Source organism: Clavelina lepadiformis, chromosome 7 (assembly GCF_947623445.1).
Source record: "Clavelina lepadiformis chromosome 7, kaClaLepa1.1, whole genome shotgun sequence".
NCBI classification, from domain to species: domain Eukaryota; kingdom Metazoa; phylum Chordata; class Ascidiacea; order Aplousobranchia; family Clavelinidae; genus Clavelina; species Clavelina lepadiformis.
The window spans coordinates 13,989,562-14,013,462 of NC_135246.1; the positions used below are offsets into that span (position 1 = coordinate 13,989,562).

At 37.7% G+C, this 23,901-nt stretch overlaps 2 protein-coding genes across 4 annotated transcripts; one reads left to right on the forward strand and one right to left on the reverse strand.

Annotated features, from left to right (window-relative positions):
• Window positions 1-282: 282 nt before the first annotated feature.
• On the reverse strand, window positions 283-22,000 carry LOC143464803 (cGMP-specific 3',5'-cyclic phosphodiesterase-like). Of its 3 annotated transcripts, XR_013118538.1 has the most exons (23): window positions 21,770-22,000; window positions 21,405-21,588; window positions 15,232-15,443; window positions 14,823-14,990; window positions 14,261-14,649; window positions 12,887-12,988; window positions 12,568-12,687; window positions 12,266-12,355; window positions 11,875-12,027; window positions 11,323-11,464; window positions 11,003-11,151; window positions 10,483-10,530; window positions 10,337-10,412; window positions 9,853-10,019; window positions 9,472-9,522; window positions 9,144-9,290; window positions 8,764-8,981; window positions 8,533-8,621; window positions 4,173-4,353; window positions 3,952-4,015; window positions 2,961-3,024; window positions 1,687-1,845; window positions 283-1,473 (listed from the first exon to the last, which is right to left on the reverse strand). XR_013118538.1 is itself a non-coding variant. In XM_076962796.1 (22 exons), exons 3-22 carry the CDS (start codon window positions 15,269-15,271, stop codon window positions 1,363-1,365), a joined length of 2,664 nt encoding a protein of 887 aa, XP_076818911.1. In that variant the 5' UTR covers window positions 15,272-15,443; window positions 21,405-21,588; window positions 21,770-22,000; the 3' UTR covers window positions 285-1,362. The 3 variants fall into 3 exon arrangements, 2 of the variants coding, with proteins under 2 accessions (XP_076818911.1, XP_076818910.1); XM_076962796.1 differs by lacking the exon at window positions 3,952-4,015 and having other exon boundaries at window positions 285-1,473; XM_076962795.1 differs by lacking the exon at window positions 2,961-3,024 and having other exon boundaries at window positions 285-1,473.
• Window positions 4,620-8,381, forward strand: LOC143464804 (alpha-1,6-mannosylglycoprotein 6-beta-N-acetylglucosaminyltransferase A-like). Its single transcript, XM_076962797.1, has 11 exons — window positions 4,620-5,019; window positions 5,204-5,360; window positions 5,575-5,759; window positions 5,843-6,304; window positions 6,431-6,566; window positions 6,652-6,772; window positions 6,866-6,995; window positions 7,068-7,323; window positions 7,488-7,618; window positions 7,721-7,843; window positions 7,949-8,381. The coding sequence occupies exons 1-11, from the start codon at window positions 4,897-4,899 to the stop codon at window positions 8,315-8,317; spliced, it is 2,193 nt and encodes a 730-aa protein (XP_076818912.1). The 5' UTR covers window positions 4,620-4,896; the 3' UTR covers window positions 8,318-8,381.
• Window positions 22,001-23,901: the final 1,901 nt, after the last annotated feature.

Here is a 23,901-nt window from a genome sequence, read left to right on the forward strand (position 1 = left end):
GCCAAACAAATATCCCACACCTAAAATTATTTGTTTTTTACAAGATATAATTCGACACCTACCTTTAATTTCTAGTTCAGTGTGACCTTTCGTGTTCTTAATTGCAATCGTTTTCATCAGTTAGTTTTCATGTGCACGTGTTACAGAGAAGGTCGTTTAATAGTTTCTGCTTTGCCGAACGTTGAAGTTACAGATTTAGTTGGCCTGAATTCTATGTGCTTTCTGGGAAGGACAGTAAGCCTTCTCCAGGAATCAGAACTTTCAGTTAAGAAATTTTCAGTTTATGTTATGCGCCACATGTACATCAATATAATTAGATATATCGATATATTGAAGATGTACGATGAAATTTTTATGCTGTGTATCGCAATGACAAACTAGTGAATTTTAGGCAACTGAGAATTCATTAGAAATATGTAAAATCGACATTTGAAGATCAATACTTTATAATTAAATAGACCATGCATGTCCAACACGTAATGCAATCACGCAAAGAAATGTGGTGTGTGGATAATAAAACTATTTCTAACCATTTAGACAAAGATCCATCGTTAAATATAGTTAGCCTGATATTAACGTTTAGAGGAGGTAATGGGGGAGACACAAAACGGCTGAGAAGAAAAATAATTTACATATTGAAGCGACCAATTTGATGTATAAAACCTTGAAGTGGCGGTAGGTCAAATTTCATCAGTGTAAAACAAAAACTGTTCAGAAAACTTATCACAGAACGATACACAGTAAAAGCTGTGCCTTAAATTAAGTAAGAAACTCCTAATTTTTGACAATATAGTAGTTGGCTATGTTCAAGGAATAAATTAAATTGAAGAGACGTGGCAGAAGCATAAGTAACATACAACACATTGTACATTTGTTCAACGTTAAAACTTGTCTATACGACAACATCTTGTAATGCTACCGCATGTACTGTAAGACTTCGGCGTGGCAATGTGTAAAACAAAGCAAACCCACGTTAACGATTCATTGCACCTCACACGACAGGCCATTACCTCATTACAACTATATAAAAAACACAATGAAGTTTGGAACAGGTTATTATGACAATTAGTAATTTGTAACAAAATTTAACTTGCTATTTAGGCTACAAACAGCACTAATTTGTAATTTAAACGCGCTGATGAGAAACAGTTCACCCAGCCAATCAAACGTTAACTTATTTTCATGACATTGAGATTCAATTTATCAATATTTAAACAACAAATAATCTGAAAAACTATATACTCCAAGCCAAAACTCAAGAAATACGATAGTTTTGGCATCGTTTGAGTTTTGGTCGAAGAACTGCGTTTGGTTTAAACGACAAGCTCCTGGAACAGATGATGCAATTTTCTGCACTAGTTCTCAGAAGTTCTTTCCCGAGTTCGGATTTTGTGCTAAATCCTCCCAATTTCTCTTGTTGTCAAGGCAGCCGTCTAGCATCGGTTGAAGCCCTTTATTTACTTTGGTCAATGCCTGAAAAGTTAATAAGTTAGGACTAATACGTAAAGAGTTAGCAAACTATAATCATAAACTATCAATAACATTTGAGGATGTCAGAAGTCCCAATCGACACCTTGTTGGAAATTGGAAATACAGATTTTGCTGTTTTGTTTGTGTGAGCTTGGTTCAGTGTTTTCTATAAAGCTTAGGCCTCATCATATGCAACCTTAAAACATTTCCACGTACCTTATATAGTGGCAAGCAAATGCTGTCGATAAATCCAACCTGCATGTTAGGTAATTTGTGCTTCAACTTTCGATTCATCATGTCGACAGGTTCCTGGTGAAGACGATCCTTTTCTATGTCACCTTGTTCAAAAAATTCTTCCGCTACCTGTTGCGCAACCTACGACGCACAAGCTTGCATGTTAACTTGATCACAACGCGATAGGTCTAAAGATAAAGTAATTGGTGCATATACAAAGTACTTAAGCAATTTTGTTACGTTGTTTACGTTATTGAGTGAATGTTGCAGAAAAATTACAAAAAAAAAAAAAAAACATTAATCGCCAAGTGAGTAGTTGAGTATACCAGGGTGAACCTGGTATTAAGGCTTTACCAAAATTACAATAGTAATTACACTTTCTAACTTCTGTAATATGTCCTTCCGAATTGCTAGAATGGAAAATTTTAGTTTCAAATCAAAAAAATTTCAATTTGCTTGCTATAATTTTTATAATTTGTGCATTCAAGCGGAAAATTGCGACAACAAAGTACCAGTTAAGATTACATGGACATCAGGCAATGTCAGCGATAATAATCAAACTAACAAACAGATAAGTCAGATGCCACATGCAGCGCACACAGAATGTTTCAGCAAGAGAGTAGAAATGCTGTTAAACATATATGATTAATTAAGGTGATTGTCATGCACAAAATGAAAAATTAAAACTTTCTGCATTTTTAAAAAGGAAAAGAACATCTTTATTCACGTTTACTGATGTTGAAATGTTATGCGTAAATAGTAGACACTTTATAGTACTACAGTATTAGTAGTACAATATAGCACTAGGGTAGCTCATAGACTGCATTATTTGTTTGAAAAACTTAGCACAGCACTTTTTAAGGTGTTTTGAAGGACCGAAGTGGTTTCTTAAAATTCATGCTTTTGTCATTACAGCTTAGCACCAGTTTACCAACTAAGTCGTTTCCTTATAAGGCTTTGACCTAGTTAACCGTTTTGCGCTTTAACTGCATTTTAGAATAAAGAGGACATTCGTGGCATATTAACGTTTTCAGGTTAGACTATATATATGTTAATACCTGTACGTTACCATAACCAAAGTATACAGTAATTTTAAATAGCCTGGCTACCGTGCTACCAACCAAAGTGCTTATACAAGACACAAGTTGAAAAGTTTATGAATTCAAAATCAGTATACGCGAATAAAGTTTTTTCATTGCAAAAGTCCCATTATACCCAATTTTTACCAGCTGCCATATTTTAATTACAAGCAATACCTTGTATTCGATTTGCCAAGGCTTTGTGATGGCCGACACGTCGGTACCGGTCATAAGCATACCCCTGTGATCGCAAACAAGAAATTTGATCGTTACTCAAAAGCCAAAGAGGTAGAATGGTTCAAAATATAAAAACACCACAAATGTTTCCAAATTTTATGTAGCCGGGACGCTAAGGCCACGATCGAGTATTGGCGGTATTTGTTTTGATTTAACGCTTTTTCTACAAATACAGAATATTTGCTTTCTATAAAAAAGCTACAGAAATTTTACGTCAGTTACTAACGTTGCTCTTCTTACAAAGGTATACATAATTTGGTCAATAAATATATGGAAATGAAATGCATGCATCGACAGGGTGTAATCTGGTTAAATCTACCAATGTCAATTGAGGATATAAACACCACAATTAGTTTGTTATCGAAAACATAACTCCGTATAAAGTCAGGTGACAGGAAAACTGCCCGGACTTTCAAAAAATCAGTTGTCAAATAATTTGCGGTTAAAAATTTTGCATCATGCAAAATCGCAACGCACACTAAACACTCAAGATGAAATGTTATCCATAAAAAACTAAAAAAAAAAATATAAAAGCCATGGAGATTTCTAAAGTCGAAAAAAACACACTTGGTCAAGGCTATTTTTTATAACATTAACTTTTATGCGATGGCAAATACCAGAAATTATACGTCTTTAATTAATACGATAAATACGCTACGCTGTATGCGTTGTATATATAGTTGTCCTATAATCGCGACCTTGCAAATATAGCAACAACTTCTCCATATTTTTTGTCAAGTTTTAACCATTGGCTCTTATATCTTTTCTTTCGTGATGCTAAATTTTTAATGATATACATAAATGATGCTGATATGCGTGAAATGCCTGTGGGTGTTTCACATTCCGAAGTGCTACAGCCAACCACGTATGTCAGTACAGTCATGACACTAATAACACGGTGAAAATGCCAATCCAAGAGCCTTGAAACTACCTTGGTCTGTATGTTCCACGGCTTGGTGATGCCAGCTATGTCACATCCGGTTATAACTACGCTCCTGGGTCCGAGATATTAGTATAAATTATCGGCTATTGCTATTATTATTATTATTGTTAGACAAGCCTTCCTTGTAAACAAACCCAATAGGGGAAAAACGGTCTAAACAAACAGAAGTATAGGCCTATTTTGTGAACGTATAGCCTGACATGCATCACCTTAGCAGTTCTTTGTGATGTTCATTATCGGACCAGTTTTGCTGCTGACGGTCAACGATGTCAAAGAATTCTTGCCTTTTCTGAAAATAAATGGCAAGGTCCGTGCTTATGATTGCGTGCTGAATCAGCTTAATAACATGGGCGTATTCTGCGGAGCTCAGCTGGGAGAGAATCTCACAACCTGTAAAAGAAATCAAGGTTTATGAGTAAGGCAAACTACAAAGATATAAACTCCTACAGCGGGCACATACACAGGGTAAGGGTTGATAAAACCCTTTAACAATTAATACACATTCCCCTATAGATAAAAGTGGACAATCCCATCATCTTATTCCCCATAACTGGTTACAAAAGCGACGCGACAACTTCTCAGTTAAAGCCCCCGAGGCGGTGATAAATAACACTAATAAGTCAGTCTATAATATGTCAAGTATTTGTCGTTTGACGGTGCACTTCGTTCAGCTCGGCTTTTGTTCTTTGGTCAACAAAAAACCGTTCTGAGACGTCACTGCAAGTCAGCGCTTGTCCGTAAACGGTTTATTTAATTAAAAAAATAGTAGCAGATATTCTTTTAATATACAAAAGCAGTCAGGCGTAGGGTCAGTATTTCAGTACCCTAGTAAAGCATTTCGCGTTGTAGTGGCCGCAGTATTGTATGTATTAAGTACCTGGCAGAACTTACTACCCAACGAAAAAGCTGCAAAGTGAGAAGTTATGAGCTAGCATGTATCTGTCCTTTTATGCACTGAAAAGATCTGTTGCATTGATCGCAATATGTTGGAGTCTCGTATTATTCGCAATGCATCGTCGCTTGCTGACGCAACACAATGAGAGGGAGCAGTTGGAGGTAAGTCATTGGCAGCTGTTTCCAGGTTTTGCATTTAGTGGAAACGCAGACATTGGACAGGCACTTCAGTGACTAAAAGATATGCACGTAGTCCATGTGCTATTGAATACATAAATATACTATTGTACCAAAGCTATCCAAGAGCCGTTCTGAAATCAAAATCGACTAATCAATGCTTTGATAGGTACGCTCCTTAGCTGGAGGCCTCATGCACATTTCCTGTGGAAAAAACGAGATTATCTTGAGAGACCGGCATTGCATCAAGCGAGTAAAGTGGGTGGCAGAAAATTGGCAATCCCACGGATGCTTTTCCTTCTACGGTGTTAATTCCACAGAAACAGGTAATCACTGCAACACAACATTTTGGCAAGTAATTCATGACACCTTTAGCATTGCGACGGTACAACCTTAACTCAAAATAATGCAATGACTTTTAGCAATCCATCGCGAGCCACCATGAACGGTACGATGGATTTTATCACTGAAATTACCCCGGGATAAGAATGTATTCCCAGTTTAGGCTAGTTTTAGTTTTAAACAATTTACTTTGTTTAGATCTCGTTTGCTCGGTTTACCGCTACTTGGTCTACGTTGAACGTGCATGTCCAAGTCCTAACGAACCGGACACTTTCTTTTCCAATGTTTTACCGTCGCCAAAGGCCGCAAAACAGCATCTTCAACTGGCTGAAGTCAGAAACGACCTGACGTCGTTGATAAGCAAGCTGGAGGAATGCGGATCGGTATACATGGTGTTAGCTAATGGTACTGTATGAGGTTAAATATGCTTGGTGTTTACATTGGTGAAGATAATTTCATAATTTAGGTTTGCAAGTGGATTGGCGATAGAGTGAAAGCAATGGTACCAAGTTGGACAGACACCAGCAAAACTGTCTCTAAAATGATGTCCTTGGGAGCAACGGAGCAGAACATAAGAGAAGATTTAATAACAAACAAAACTGACTGGTTTAACCCTAACGAAGCCAAAGATTTTATCGGGGTCGGTACCCCCAGGATAAAACTCACAATACTTCTGCATATGGGGCTTTTAACAAAAGCCTATGGATTAAACTTCGGTGAAGCGGCATGGGTCGGGGGTCCGTTAGGGGAGCTTGTTCAGTGGTCTGATTTGATGGCGGCTCTACATATTCTGGGGCATGACATCATACTTTCGTGGTCTCCTGAAAGATTAAAAGAGATCGTTTCTCCCCATAGGAACAGATTTGATACTTGCAAACCATCGAAAGCAGTTGATTTGATCTTTACAGACATTACCGGCATTGAACAGGTAAGCGCCTAGCTAAATGATTAAGCTGTGATACGAGTGTAATCAGGTCGATTTGAGAACTAATTCCCTCACTTTTTACAAGCCAATGCCATGTTCATATTGCCAGAGAAATAGTGATGTGTTTAGATTCGTGAAGCGCTTGGGACACTATTCCACTACAGATGTCTTCTCAGAGTATTAGACGTTTATGGCACCGATCCGGAGTACAACCACCCAAAATTTAATCCTGATAAAGCGAATCCTGCTGCTCGAACGTGGGGAAGTAAGTCGTTACGACAAATGTATTAGAAAACAGCATTTCTCCTTCGCTGTACTTCGAGAGTTACTCCAAAGTTTCCTTTTCAAAGGTAAAGGTTTAAACCCTGCTCAGTTCTTCACTCACTTTCCACATTCGCCCGATAACTCGTTCATGGGATTCGTTGTGAACGCAGATAACGATGGTCCATCTGTCTCAGTAGAAACCGACAGGTATCTACTGTCGTCAAGATATTTATAAAAATCATTTGAAGTGTTCAAGTTTGTTGTATAGATGAGAAGCAAAATCGTACTCTTGTTTTCTAGCAAATCTATCGCACTTCTTTACGGAAAACGCACAGAGATTCTAGATGGAGGAGCGAAACTGAAATACATCGACAAAATCTACAAATATTTCGATGAGATGCACGCCACCATGTGGAGGAAAGATAAAGGGGCAAGTAAAAGACGTTGAACCAACATTAAACATCTCCCAAAACAGATATCTATAATTACTGTGTACTTAAAGGATGAATATGACGTCATTCCTAATTACGTCATCAACCACAAAAACATGGAACAGTCGGCATTTCTAGACCTGCTCGATAAAGCGTCGGTCTATGTTGGCGTTGGTACCCCAGTGGAAGGTCCCGCAGCTCTGGAGGCGATCGCTAAAGGTGTCGTCTTCCTAAACCCTAAGTTTAACCCTCCTCGACATGTGACCCAAGGAAAGCCCACAGCTCGTACCTTGACCTCTCAAAACCCATATGCTGAGAACCGTATAGGTGTGTAGATTACATCACAACATTGATTGTGTACATCGCGGTATTGTGTGAGACTTTAACATTTATAATTAACTTTTATATATAAATTTGGAAATACCCGTATCTTATCAAAGCACTTCACAATTATTAAGCAAAAATAAACAGCAATTATCTTACGTTAACAGGCAAGCCACACGTATACACGATTAACATTCGCAACCTCACAGACATTGAGGTGGCACTTAAAAAGATAAAAGAATCTCCTCGGCCTAAGCCATACGTGCCCCATGAATTTACAAGACTGGGATTTCTAGAAGTAAGCTAAACATGCATTACATACTAGGAAGAAAGTTGTGACAAATGTTTCCGCTCAATTTTAAATTAGTACACTTATGAAAATAGTCACTTGTTTCTGCAGAGAGTAAATGCTTACATAGAAAACCAAGACTTTTGCAGTGAAACACTCAGGACCCACTCGCAAAACGCAAAAGTTATATGGATAGCAGAAAAGAAACGATGGCCGCCAAAATCATCACTACAGGTAAATACTTTAACATATAAAATTCCAAACCTGGTGTTATACTAAGCTGGCGTCAAACAAACTCAAATTTTTTTTAAACTGTTTAAATTAGTATATTTTTTACAGATACGACTATCAAATCCTGGTGAGTCGTGTACCGCAGCTTGCACTCGCCACGACTTAATTTGCGAGAGAAATTTTTTCCAAGACATAAATTCTACTCTCGGCTTCCGCCTGAGGAGGCAGCCCTGTCCAAGCGAACGGACTATTTTTCCGCTTCAGGAATATCACCAAATAAGAAAGAGAATTTTCAGCAGTGAATTTGCGATACCTTGTCACGCACCGAGCTACGACGCAAGAGAGGAAGAGTGTCTTTTGCAAAGCGACGAGTTACTCTATTCATGCGCTTGTACGCCTCCTATCGCCGTAAGTAGGTTATGCCCGTGCAGGGAAGTAAACCCCAGACAAACGGCGCTATGTGATAGTTGTCTGTGAGCTTTAAGCACCTTCCTGCTTTAATTTTTTCTGTTTTCTTCAATAAACGTGACTCCTACTCTTGCGTTTTTGTTGGGTGCAGTCAGAAAACGTCATTGTTCTAGGTCAGCTACCGTGGGAGTTGTTAGTGACAAGATCACCGGAAAAGGCCTCTTAAATATTTTCACTTTGCACTTAAAACAATCATTATATTTTATTTCTTCCCATTCACTTACCATCACTTTGAAGCAACATCAAACATTGATTGTAATGATGATGCTCCATCGTTGAAGTTGAGTATAATCTTGCCAGAGGATGTTCAACTCTGAAGATGAAGTTTAAAAGTTGGAAAAATTTTATCGTAGTTTAAAAAAGGTTTATGAAGGCACGTCAAACGTATGCGAGATATTGCTAAATGACTTGACATACATAAATATTAATTTGTAGTAACATCGCCTATTGCTTACTTAGCTTGGAATGCATTGTTAGTTCCTCGATGATCAAGGTCGTGTGATAGGCAGGCTACGAGAAGAGCAAGCTTTTCAGTGGCGCTAAACACCGGAGACAAACCACCGGTCTTCATCATGCAAAACGCACTCTGGCAAACGTTAAAAGCATGTCTCCAGTTGTGGTAGCGGACATTTCGATAATTCCTCTTTACACTTGCGATCCAACGACACAGACACTGAATAAAAAGCAATGCAAAAATCAAGGTTGACAAAATATCAACACCAGAAAATATAATATGGGGAGGCATGGTAAACCGTTTGCTAAAATTACGCTTTGTAACTTGTCGGATAAGCCGTCACAAGCAGTTATGGTGTCACATTAAATTAGTTTGTTTTACCCTGTAATCAATATGGAACTTTTCAATCATATTGAGGTCAATGAACATTCGAATCGCTGCTTTCATAGTGTCGTGGTCGGAGAGAACAGAATCGTCAAATTGGTAACGTAGCAAGTCGTAGCTCTTCGACGATCGGATATCGCTTTGCTTAAAATTACATAGAATTAAAAAATTAGTAGATTAGAAATTAAAGGCTTCAAATTTATAAAGACCAAATACACGAGAGTCCTGTAACCTTAAGCTGTAAATTAAAGCTTATTATTGCCGTTGTTTTTTAATTTTAATGCACATTATGAAGCAGAATAATTAGGGGAATCAAATGTCATACCAATAAATGTAACGCATCGTTCGCAGGGGCGATGGCATGATAGGACAGGACCTACAACAAAAACATTGCCTCAGAACAAATGTTGAAAATGAATTGACATAAACCGAGCAATTCCTTCATAGGAACAGATGTAATAAGATAAACCTGTCATCGAAGAAATCATGCACACAGCTTATGCAGGGTTGCAATTGCCGTCAAGATTAACACTGCGAGAGGGCTTAAAGGTAACCCTACTACAAAGATTAAACTATAATATGCCATCGAGTTACGATGTTTGTCAACACGTCGACTCATGTAAATGATAATTAAGGATTTACTTTGCTCTTTCTTCCGAATATTTGATATAGATACTATATTCGATGTAGTAGGAGAACCATATACCTCCAACACAACTTGTTGTTTTGCCGCCAGCTTCGCTGTTTTCTCATAAATTCGAGCGTTCGATATTCCAAGCCCACAAAATATTGCAAAGGCCTCGAGCATTTGTACGTCGCTTTTTGTAAACCCATAACCTGTCCTGCGGTTCTTGTTCAGTAGCTGAATTACGCCTATTAAAACATGTTTTTCACTGAGCATGGGTTAGAAAGCTTACAACGGGAAATATTTGTATGAGTTCTATCGTTAGCCAAAAAATGCCTTTAAGTTGCAGTGCTCGATTAATTATTTACGCAGGTGCATGCAAGGTTGGCAAATAAAAGTTGTAACAGCTTCTAGAAGCATTTTCCAGGTCACTGGACAGATTGTGGTAATTTAAGCAGGTACGAGGTGCAAAATACCTGACAGCGAGAGCATTTCATCAAAATAAATCGCTAAGAGGCGTCAGTTTTGCTAAAAAAACTATTTACTTAACCCTGAGCAAACTTACCTATTACTTGGCGCAAACTGTCACGAATCGGAACACACAGAAGGGATTTGGTTTTAAATCCCAGCTCCGCATCTTCCTAATACATGAAAACACTTTGAAAAACTTTAAAAAGCATAGATACAGGCAAAACGGTAGCAAACCTCTACCTCGAAGATAAACCTTTTGTCCTTGGTAACGTCTGAAACATTCAAACTCTGAGAAAAAATGAATATCAGTTAAAATGCAGCAAAGAAAGAGTTAATTATTATTCTGCAATTTCAAATATACACACGCTTGCACCACAATTTTTGGTATAAATATCGCTTTTACAAACACTGCTTATCTCACGGTGAGACTGTTTGGTGCTGAGTACAGAAAAACTGTTTGAAAAGCAGCGATAACAACTTGTAAATGATTGATATCCAAAAGGCAAATCTAATAAGCCGACAAAAGTGACGGTGCATCTTCAAAAATTTCATTGAGCTCATAAAGGTACATTAGCGGTAGCAAAACAAAGACATTGAGTGATGAACGACTGGCAAGTATTAACCTGCTGGCTTGTTCAAACGCAAGAAACCTCGGAATCCTTACGATGAAAATCGGCATTCAGGAATTACTCTACACGTTCGCACAAACTTTTTCTATAAAGACTGGTACTGCTACTAGGTTGTCCAGTTGTCCACACACCTGTCCAGTTTTTCTGACGTATGAGGTAATTTCAATATTGAACGGCACTTTTCTCCTGTTCTTTTTGTCTTCTGCATTCAAACAGTTTCCAAGGTGATTGACAGTCTGCACTTCGTCCGATACGTGCTCGAACGTTTGTTTGAACCCGTCTGATATTAAAGAGAAGAAAAATGATTAATTTGCGCATATCAAAAGCGCCATGCGACCACCATGTAAAGAGTTCATAGAATAAACAGTAACGCCGACTTTATAGCGACTCTTGAACAAATAAGTGGTAAGTTTTAATACATGTTAAATAACGTAATGGTGCAATGACATACCTTCAGGCTGGGTAGGGTCTACTAACATCACCGAAGATCTCTCGCAACTTAACAGTGATGTTGTGTGAGTTAGAATAGTATCCATGACCACGTTAAGGGAAACTTGCTCTTCGAATAAGGCACGAGCCAAGTCCAGGAGAACCTACGTAAGACAAAGAATGGTAAATGTAATGTGTTCTTTTCGTCGTCAATTGACAGAGATGTTACGTCTTCTGATATTAATAGTTTCATCCACATGCAATTTATAATTCGGTTATTGTAAAGATTGTTTTAAGTATAAGCCGTTTGCAAAAGTTTGATCAAAACTCTTTGATTCAGGTTGAAAAGTAGGTTTGGTAAGGAATAAAATCTCCAAATTTTAGACAAAATCAGACTTTTATTGAATTACTTTGGCAGAGCTTCCGGTTAAAGTACGTTCCATAAAAAATTAATCTGGTTAGGCACTGCACTTCAATCAATAACCAGTCCTTACTAGTATTGTAGCACGTGCATCATTTAAGACTGTCTAAAATCCATAGTTGTCTCGATTCATGATTAGTGTTGTTACATTACCTCGTTTCTCCTGTTTTCAAGTTGAATTTTTTCAAATAGTTGAGCGTTATGGATTGCGATTCCACAAAATCCGAGATAGGATGCGAAGATTTTTTCATCTTTTTTCGTAAACGCCCCCACACTTTTATTGATCACTTGAGCGACACCGACAATCTACAAAGACATGTTTTCGTCTGGTTTGGCTTAAACGCTAAAACACTTAAACACTTAAACACTAAACAGAGATATTATAAAAGAACATTTCTGATTGAGCGCTAGCGCTTTTTGTAAAATTCAACATTTACAGACAAAAATGAACACAGCACTTTAGAACACATAGTAGCATAACACACAGTACATAGTACATTAGCTACATATTAGTACATCACACATAGTATATCGGACTACGTACCTTTTTGCCACTGTCTTTGATCGGCATACAGAGGATACTTCGAGTCTTATAGCCAGTCTTTTGATCCACGGTTTGGTTGAATCGGGAATCCTGAGACATAAAACAAATTACTAATACGACAAATTCAATATTTTAAAGTGGACTATTTCAAAATCAAAGATGAGTGAGAAACGAGGATATCCACCCGGTGCTGTTAAATAAAAATTTATCCCCCCTAGAACGAAAAATCCACGCAGTCCCATTGCATTAAGTTTATCGTAACAAAACACTTTTTCAATGCTTGTTTACCGACTACAATATACCTGGTAGGCATCGGGTATGTTTAGAGTGTTGCCAGTAAGACCGACTAAACCTGCAATGCCCTGACCGAGGTTAATTCGTATTTCGTTTTTCAGTACAATGGTTTCTTCTAAAGATGATTTCTGAAAATGAAAAGTAGAGACGGGATATTCGTTAAAAGAAAGGTCGGGAAGTGACGTTTTACTTGCATGGTCTGTAGTTGCACTTCATTGCGAGTAGAGTTTTGGTTTTCATAAATAAGTCCAGATTAAGTATTATACCTGTATTACGATTACAACGTTTACAGCGATTACAATGTCAGCTATGACGTGTTTAATATACCTTGTTGACGTCGAAGAGACGACTAACGAGAAATTTTTCGCCCTCTTTTTCTCTCATGAGAAACAGCGAACATCTGTCAGCGTCCAATAAGATACTCACATTCTGTCACAAAGAAACAATCAGTAAAACCGAAAAGGGATACAGATGGCTTTAAGATAAATTACAGTCATATCTCCTTTTCAATAAATTGAAAATAAATCTTGCAATCATTCACCGCGGTTTATATGGTTTAAAAGGTCTATGTCAGATGGAGAACCATTATATCAACCAATCAAATGGACAATACTGATCCTTTCGCTCTTCGATATTGGTCGTAAAACTTAGTGACGAAACATGGCTTGAAACCTGACCATTTATACGTATTTGACTTGGCAGTAAAATACCCCTTACGCCCTTTTCGCTACACGTGATTGTTGATTTGCAAGGTTTATATACGTCCGGGTTTGTGGAGCTGCAAAGCACTCAATTGATTTTTTAAACAGAAAATTGAAGACGTGATAAAGTCTTTACGGCATCTACTTTCAGAAATGGGAAGGTATTCATAAGGAGGATTTTACGTAAGTGCGATATCGGGTTTCCATAGAAAATAAAAGTTCTTAGCGTTTAGCGAAGGTATGATTTGCACGCCATGAAACGATATATGTCATTTATTGTCGCAGAATGACGGAATATGGTGAGGTTTATAGTCTGTGTTACATTACTTTGCCTTAAAGTTGAAGCAAGACATGCTGCCATACACAAAAGAATATGTTCATCCTGCTTTACCTCTAATCCATGCAACCAATCTAGTTTTCATAATCGCCCATAATTTACCTTTTAGTTGCGACAGGGAAGGCTTTCTTATCATGTCAGAGCTGGACATCGCGCATACAACAAAGTTATTCGATCAGAGTGTTCAAAGTCGATCGAAGAACATCTACTCCATTACCTTTTTCCCAACTAATTTAAAAACCTACATAGCTAAATCCAAAGGCATTTGAAGCATAAACGTTTAAAAGTTAAGCCAATACTGCTGTTATCGGTAAAAACCGATAAGAAGCAATGAGCGTTGTTATGGAAAAGATGACTTTCCGAGATATAGATACATGTCAACGGGCATAACTGGTAACATTTACTGTGATTATTTCGTGGATAACTACCAAAAGAACAGCGGTTTTCAATTTCAAACCACTTCGCCTTTAAAACCTTGGTTAGTCGACGACTTTTTGAGACATTTCAAATAAATTCCACAAATGACTGCTTTGTGTGTCTATCTCACGCTTGTTAATTGCGCGGAAAATTAACATTTCACAACTTTGACGAGCGCTGTGTTTGCATTGTCATCCCGACTACCGAAATATAAAGCAGTTCAATACAAGTTACTTATTGACGGACCTGCAAGATTCTATGGCTGACTGACGTCACATCAAGATCCATCGCGATGTCCAAAACTAACTCCATGATCATGTCGCGTTCGTCAATCACGGAATCACTGCCCGCAACTTCTTCAGTTGGCGGTGGCTTGTTCACCATTGGGTTGTGGTAGTGAGATATCCGTCGGAGCTTCTCAGCAGCCCTGGAGACAGTCACGGACTTTCGGGGCACAGTCGGGGACATCGTTTCCGGAGTGTAAAAACTCGGTGCACCCAACTCATCTGTCGATACCATCGGTTTGAGGGGAAGGTGGCGTGCGTTGATCTCCTCATGGCTTATCTTACGAATGGGCGTCTTCCGACCTCCACTCGTTTCGCTGGAAGCGCTTGCAGGTCTGGCGATTTCGCCATCTATCAAGCGAATCGAACAACTGTTGTTTTTAAATGGCAATTATAGTGTATTAAAACTATGAAATCTGTGTCAAAATGGCTATAAAAAACAAAAAAACAATTAACAGCGAAACCTGATATTTACTTATGATCGGGTCACATTGCACTTTTGAATATAGTCGGTTCAGTAATACCGTTTTTCAATGAATTTCGCGAAGGAGGCCTGTCAATACCGCCAAGTCGACTGTCATCCGCTGCTATTCGTATAACCCTGTCTGCTATCCATGCATTTATCATGGATTGGGTCGCCTTTCGCAGAAAGTAATCCGATGTGAAGTCGGGATGGTCATCTAACCAGGCCTCTGTTAACAAAAGTCAGTTTGAAAATTCTAAGGGTCTAAACTCTAAAGGTCATTCAGGTGATGTTTGCGTATAACTCGGTAGAAAATCTCGAGTGTAGTAAACTTTAGGCAAAGCAAGCAATCGTTATCAGATAAACAGTGTGGCCAACGTTCTTGGTTAGTTGCTGTTACTGGTTGTCGTTAAGTTGGGCTTGTCAATTTAATAAACATTGTTAGGCATTAATTATAAATGACCCCTTACCTATTTGATCTTTTGTCAAGCTGTTAGCACCGGACGTCATTGCTTCGGAGTCATTCGGCTTCACTTTGTAAAACTTGGCTTGAAGCAAAGTGAGAGCTTTTCTGAGCGCAATGGTTTTTGTTTGGGGTTTCACGTTATTACAAAAAAGGTTACATCAATCGTCAGAAGTGAAAGTCACAAATGAAATCCTACAAAGTCCAAACTCAAGACGGCTGAAACAAATAAAATGATCGCGAAAGTCGAACGTGTAGGTTGTAGAATGTAGAGGATTTAGAATTTTAGATTAAAAATGGTATTTACGAAACTTCCGTCAATATTTCGTGTTTTAAGAAAATTTATGATTCTTTTTTGTGTCTTTTTGACAGCCGTCGGCGATTTCTATATTGTGCTTGGAATTAAGACTTTCTCCATACACTTGTTGGTTAGGGCGAATTGTGACAGAACCCGATTGCCACCTGCAGAATGGTAGCCAATGCTAATATAGAAGCCCACACAGTATTGATCTGATCATACAATATTTCGAAACACAACCGTTCTTTTTACGATTATCTTAAAAGCGCTGTACAAACAAGTTCATATTCTGCTTCGCCAATCAAAGAAAAAGAAAACAGGTTTTTCTTAAACCAGTATAACGTCATTAGCAACAGGAAGACGTTTCCGTACGGAGCCTTTCATGCTTATCGTAAAGCTCGACTCTAACAAAATATAGGAAGCAGGAATTCACAACAAGTGGTAACTGTCTCTACTGCTCTTTTACTCACCTGCGAACAATACCACCTTGAGGAAAAATCGATTTAGTGCCATTTTACGGGCGCATTTCAATCGTCGACTAATTTCTAAGTGATCACAAAAACATACCACCTGGCTGCTTGATAGTAATACATAATAGCTAAGCCAGCTATAAACTATAACTAAAGTTGATGGCAAAACCTTTGCATCGCGTACAAACATCCGACTATCCAAAACACAGCATGTAATGCTATTGATGCTTTGTGACAAATACAACAAGCTGAGCTTATACTGCGATTACAGTATTACTGGAAGTGTTGTGCTTCGTAGTATGTAGCTCCCCTATGTACGCATCCCATCCTACTGCTTATGAAACGTAGGACTAAAACACATTAAAAATTGAATGCGATCGCGAGACGTAGCAATTGTGTTTGATTAGCATATCGATAGCCACGTGACTGTCCTGCTATATCGATTGAAATTTGAAACTACTGTTGAATGCATCTGCTGTTACTTGGAAAGATTATCACGAAAATATCCCATATAAAAAGACAAATGGGAGCACAGTGCACACTGCAGCTAAACAATTCATTTTGCACAATGTAAATTATGACCTGCAATGGTCCACAACCTCAAAATAATCGAAGCTATAGACTGCTTTCTGTCACCAAGAAACCCTTTTCTGCCAAAAATTTCCAACTCTCTCGTTCCCTGTGTCTATTAAAAGACAAAGTTGTTCATCGTGTTCCCACCAACTACATATTCATTTATCTAACATTTGTCAAAAAAGGAAAAGCGAATTGAGTAAAATAGACCAAACCGATTCCATGTTGAAGTGTTTGTCTAAAACTGAGATATGTTTGTTCGCTCTTGACAAGTCATTGGCCCACTTTAGGCTTTGATAAATAATAATTATACGCGGTGAAATACCATTCTGCCACACCTACCTGCCACAACGTAACAAAACCAAAGCAATGTTCAGACCTCTTGAAATAGTTGTAGTAAAACTCATTGTTAAAATTATCTGAATAAGCTTGCAAACAATTGATATCCACACGTCGTTTTATATTTGACATTTTGTATTATAGCTGAACAATTTTGATTCAAGCTTAGAACAGCTTACAATTTTTAAGCATTCTTTCTAAACTATACATAACATACATTACAAAATCATAATACGAAGTGACAGTAATTGCTAAGTCCATCTAATGGCTACGCAGCTCCCGAAATAAAATGACTTGCGGTGATTGGTTAAAAACGCACAACGAAAATTATCCACTTGCACACAATGATCCAAGGGTTTAGAGACTGAACCACTGAGAGTAGTACAAAGTAAATTCCAGTACCATTACATTCCTGCTCAAGCCCTGCTACTAAAGCGCAAAATTTTAATACTCTCTCACTGCTTAGCTGTGCGCTAACATAAAATAAACCTTTCTCGCATTGAAGTACAAGGTTAGGTTTCTATACCTGTGGTACAACTGGTATTTGTATACTGACGTTCCAGCAACCATTGGCGCAAAAGAGCGATTGCTTGTTGAATCTATAATATTTAATTAAACTCGAGACATGGCGACAGCGTCTTACAGATGTAGTTCTGTAGAGACAAGCCGATTTGACGGACTTTATAATGCACAAATGAAGCAGGAAAAACGAGGTCGTAATTTCGCAAATAAACCCTCTCCAGCTTAAGAAAATGTTTGCGATTGGGTTGTTGGCTTAGGTTGAACATTAACAAGGATAAGAAGCTTAGTTAATGATGAGCCTAATCAATTTCTATTTTATATTTTATGTGAAGTGCGTGTGTTACATTGTTGACTGACGTCATCTGTGGACGATGAAGTTATTCCTGTAACCGCACACCATCTCGCCACGGCTTTTGTTTGCCTAAAGCCCTAAACGGTTCATTGTAAAACTGACACAATGTAGTAGTTCATCATTATTATTATGCTAATAACAACGAATCGAAAAGCAAATAATAAAACCAAAAGTTCCAGTTTATATAGCCCATAGTTATAGGTGCAACAAATTGTGAACTCATAATTTACATTTTACACTTTTGCCGCAGTCAGATTGTCTGCACCATTCTTTATACAAATTATTCAGGGTTATCATTAAAAGTCATACATGATACTGTAAACACTTTCCTTGGTTTTGAACAGTTTTTAACATATCGTTTTCAACGCAACTGCTACAGTTTTCTCTACAGCACAATACTGTCAGTGTTAAAAAAACTTAAAGCTGAATAACCCTAGCTGACTATCATGGCACGCAAACTATGTCTACAGACTAACGCAGCTCTATACTCATAGTTATACGTCGTCATACCTTTTTCAAACATGCTGCATACCGGTACCTTGTTCGCATCGTGCCATTGGCACATAATGGTCAAGGGGACACAAAAATCCATTCATTTTGCTACTCGATTACGATTACCCGTACGATCTAAAGATTTCAGTAAAAATCACATAAATGATCATATCAAGATCATAGGTCAGTGCATTTCAAGTCATGAGAAAAATGAAACAGGAAGGGAACCGGCTACCATGAGTACTGGTAGCAAGCTGCACCAACGCATATAGCAAGAATCAAAACAAAATCTTGTCACACGCTTCCTCAAAAAATGAACAGCTAAAGCCATTGACAATATATTTTACCAGTAGGCTATATAAGACACGAAATCCTGTGAACTGCCATGAGTGCAATAAACAACAATTTTGTTCGCTACAGTGACACTTATTTGACTTCAAACGCTACGTCAAACGCTTTTCCTCTGAGCCATACTTCTAGTTCCAAACAATCCAGCAATACCATTAGGTCGGTATGCGAGTGAGTTAATCATAGTCTGTGCCTGCAGTGTTACAACGCCAATGGATCTTCCGTGCCCCAGCAAGCATCGACTGAAAATACCTACATCAAAGGCAATTATGGAAGGTGTCAAGTTGTTCACACTTCGTTTTCAGCATCAGAAGAAGCAATGTATGACGTAAAATTCGGTGAAGCGTGAATTATTCTCTGTTGCTTCAACGCTGGCTCACTATTAAAATCCAACTGATTTTGATGATGGCTGCCCGTTCAGGCGCCATAAAGATGATGACGTTAACCATCTAAATTTTTATGTGACAAACTGATAGTTTCAGACCGTTCACTAATATTCATGTTACGTTTGCTCCGCTAAGAAAGTTAAGCGTAAACATGACAGCACAGCCTAACAGAAACGCAACCAACAGTAACGTAGCCTAACATTTAGGTATAAAGGAGATTTAGTAATAGACATTTGCGATCTAAAAATTAAAGTTTGAAATATTTACATTTGCATTAAATATTTACAATATTACGTTTTTTAAAGTCGATTTTGCTTAAGTCTTTTTTTAGGAAATTGTACGTAAAAACTTGACTTAACTCGATTCGGCTGCTGTTGATTACGTTTCATCATAAAGGTGTAGCAAATGTTTCATTCGTAGGCTACAACATTCGTAGGTTGAAGTGCAACTTTAAAATGAAGTTTGTTTGTCCCCAAAGGTACTGTATGGCGTAGCAAAACGAAGCAAATTTTTTTGAGTCGGACAAGGTAAATCACAGGGTCGATGCCAAGTCATCAAACTCGAGTCGCAAGTCAAGTCAACTTTTTTACCTCTTAAGACTTAAGTCAAGTCGAGTCATTTTGCAAATAAGACTTGAGGTAAGTTAAGTCATTTGATATCAGAAACCTAGCCAAGCAGAAAGCAAAATTAATGTTTCTATCAAAAAGAAACGTTTAGAGTTTTTAAAAATTCGCTTTGGTGCCCCGTACTTTTTCGTACACAAACAGACTTCATTCTAGATTACACTTTCATGACATTTTTAGACGATATTATTTTTTACCCTAAGGTAATCAGCAAAAACCGACTTGATTCATGAAGACTCTTTTCAAATACTGACTCAAGTCAAGCCTTCTAGGTAATTTCCTAGGGATTCAAAACAAATCTTTGAGAAAAGTGACTCCAGTTCTGAGTTCGACCCGAGTTTTTACGACTTCGGCAAATGATTTAACTTGCGACTCGAGCTTGATGATCTGGTAACGATATGTTTGATGCATACGTACGCTATAATGAGCACTCAATAAAAACTTAGTACACCCTTTTTAAACTCTCGATTACGCTGAAGGCTACACACACCCATTGGACGAGAATTGCTGCTCCAGGAAAATCTGTGATGCGTTCTTATTGGATAGAGAGTGAAAGTAAACGAGGTAATGAATCAATGACAGGCTATTTCGTAACAAAAATGTTTGTTGACAGACACCAGCTAACCTGCAGTCAAGTTAATCGGTTCTAGTGCTTGTGTTAGCTTAGCAGGGGTGAGATTTTATTATCGATCACATTCAGGTCGCTCCTACTAGGTGTTCTACAAATTTCCTGGGATGTACAGTATATTTAAATGACAACAATCGAATATTTTGTCATTAAAGGTTTTCAGTACGAACGAAATATGGAGTTATTGGTTTTTATTCGGTTATTTCTACGTTTTTGGAAAGTTGTATATTTTACTAATTTCGGTTATTGATCACAGACATCACTGTAAAATTGTAAATCACCTAGTTTGATCTTTTGCTCCAACTGGCGGAAGCGCGTAACCACTGTTATGTCGAATGATAATTAATTGTTTTGACAGAATGTATCAGCGGCGTGTTGTCTGCATCGGTAGCCAACACTTTAGGCCGCTCTACCAAAGTCACCAACTTGTATGTGATACGTTTTGGTTTGTGCTGGCTGTAGCTTATGCAAGTTCGGTAAAATCACTTTTAGACATAAAACATCGCTCAAATGACTATGAAATATTTTTGTCGCTATAACTCCAAAGTTTAATTTTAATGGCGTTGTTGCAAACGTAAAGTATTGCTGAGTATTAGAGTAGGTTATTTAAGTCCAAACCTAGCACCCTTTTTAACGAATATAACAGCGTTTTGAAGGGTGTCAATTAGGTGACAAGACAAAGATGTGGATTCGGTGACCATACAAAAACATTGACTCATTTAAATATTACTCATATGCGGGTTCATGTGCTACTCTGTAAGCAGGAGCGTAACGGAAGCTATTATGTCAGTCACGTTGATTTTGACTTTATAAACAAGGTTTTCATGGTTTGTTAGGATCGGTTTAATAAAATTAGCCGTCTAACAAGATTTACTGTGGTGTGCGTACTCAGGTAGAAGGAAAGAATCAATATATTTGAATAAATTAATTAAAGGTGCAGATTTGTCTGTGTTACTTTAATACTTAGAAATTAATATTTTGCTTTTTTGTAATTTAACCAATATAAGTAGATCGACAGGCTAAGTAACAACAATAAACAATATACAGTGAGCATAAAGCCAGGCCAAGAACGACAGTTTAAAGGAATATTTGTGGTGTTTTAAATCACTTCGTAAAATTAACCGTTAATTTTTATGGTTTGTAACTTACCTTTATTCTGTTTTTCCACCCATCCGCCAACTGACATTTTTACGACTTAATGGTGCACCAGGGAACCGACAACGTATAAAACCATACAGAAGCAATAAAACATGGGTGGTTTGAGAGCGTTGACAGGTTTGCTGTGGATTTGCTTTACCTTTTTGCTGACGTAGGTGCCGTAAACCTGTGGGCGCTTCGAAGGGAAATTTAATAATTTAAAGGAATGAGAAATGAGTCGCCATTTCCGTTTATAAATTAGGTTTTTGTTTAATTTTAATAAATGAAAAGAGAAAGTAGCTTACAATTTAAAGGCTTATTCTTGTATACCTTCTCCAGAATTAAATATAGCCTACATCAGAGCAAACATTGCTTACCGGTAGTATCATTGTTTTAATCAAACGACACAATTTTTCGAGTGAAGAAAATCGATCGAGCAAATAACATTTATACGCGATCACTTGTATGCCGGTATGCAAGCAATTGAGTGTTGATGGCTTGTTGTTGCCTCTTTGACTTAAGTTCATAAATAGGTTTAAAGAAATCAACCTTAGCCTACAACTTTCTTTGGCAGAAATCGATTGGCTAATTTTGTATCCAAACGTCAAAATGACTAAAAATGAAACAACATTTAGCAACAGCACTGCAATAACAGCTATTCATGATTTCAAAACATTGACCAGTAATGCTGCCAAAGTATCGATTAATTACCTGCCGATCATCGTAGATATTTGACTAGCTCAAAGTATTAGTCGACATAGCAACAATGGATGAGTCATATTTACGATTTGTTGGCAGATATCTTCTGTTCTACCTATCGAGGCACATTTGCCTGCAAGTTACTTTTAGTGGCTAGGCTAAAACTAGGCTAATTTTTCAAGTCATGATCAAGATAAAGCAGCTTATATTGTTGAGGTAAGGCAATAGTTTGCAATAGGTGATCGAGTATTCAGCTTACAACGCTATTAAACTTACCGCCCTTTATTTCTGGAGCTTTTCACATTTGGACTCGGTTCAAAAATATGACAAAACTTGTAAACTAGTTTAAGCCTGTGTGGAAGTTCAACTCGTTTTTTCTTAAGTTGAACGCTAGCAAGTGAGATATAAAGATTTTCCACCGAGAAACAAACTAAAACGAGCATTTCGAAGGAAAAGCCTATAGCTGATCATACAGGCTTCCGTTTTTAGCTGTACTCAAAATGTGCTAATTGCGTTTTAATCTCAAATTTGTTTGTTGAGCATGACGTCAAAGCTAACAAGTCGCTATAGCGCATATATGCTTATGTCATAACCAGTCAAGGAAAAACGTTAACGAATGCGAAGTTGTTTTAAAAGTTAGACCTTCATCTTTACCTTCTACTTATTGTTTTGATATTGACTAAAATTTTTAAGTTATTTCCAAACGTTTTTGCAAAAATTGAGAATTATTGGATTATTTTCCAATGTCTGCTTTAGTTAGATACTGATTTACTGTAATATTTCATTAAGTGATGTCGTTGTTTGTTCATAATATATTGTAAAGGATACGTTGCAAACCGTTGGAATAACTAAATTGAACCCAATTAACAAGTATGTTCTGTATTTGAACGTGTTGTTTTGCAGTGGGGACAACGGATACGCTTGTATAATTGCGTCCAATGTGGGTTTGCTGAAAACTTATCAATGTTTATCTGAGATTGAGGTAATATCGAGTTTGCTGTTTGGCTCCGTCATTTGCAATAGTTCAAGAGTAATTATTTCACTTATCGCCTCAGCATACCCGTTGCCTGAATGTACATTCACATTTAAACATACAGTGCTTAATTCTTGCTGTCGTCAGAAGTTAGCTACCATCAATCCAACCATTTCCGACTACAGAGTGCGAATGTGTGTTGGGAGTATGGCAAATTACAGGGCTATCTTGAATCAGAGATGGAAATTGGGCAGAGCTTTTCGGCTAAGGCTCGGGTTCAGGCAATATTTTGTGAAAAAATCGGGCTAAACTGGGGCTTGTACGCAAATATTTTTACAATATTTTATATTAAAAACTTATTTTTCGTTTCATTTCAACAATCACTTGTCTTTCATCGTGGAAACCACAGTATCCTCAACGTTTTGACTTCTTTCACAGAGTGAAGTCAATTGAAGTATTTTGTTTAGCTAACACTGCACAGTACACATCTTTGACTCATTCCGTAAATTTAGCGTTGGAACGTGAGTCACAAAAAGCGGTCACAATTGGCGTGTCCCATGCGCATTGAACGTATTGTACAGGTACCTTTAGGCTCCTGACCCATGGGAAATTGTACAAGAGATTAAAATGGAAGCATCATTACCTCGTTACTTGGGCAAAGCATGTAAATTGATTAAAATATTTCTGTTCCTGAAACCAAAAAAGATATTTGCCGAAAGTAAATCCAAAGCGTCAGACAAAAATGCGCAGATTTCGTCGTAGGCAAAACAAGTAAACGGTAAACAGTAAAACGTGGTACGATTTGACCCAGTCAAGCAAAGTATGCGCTGAAGTCAG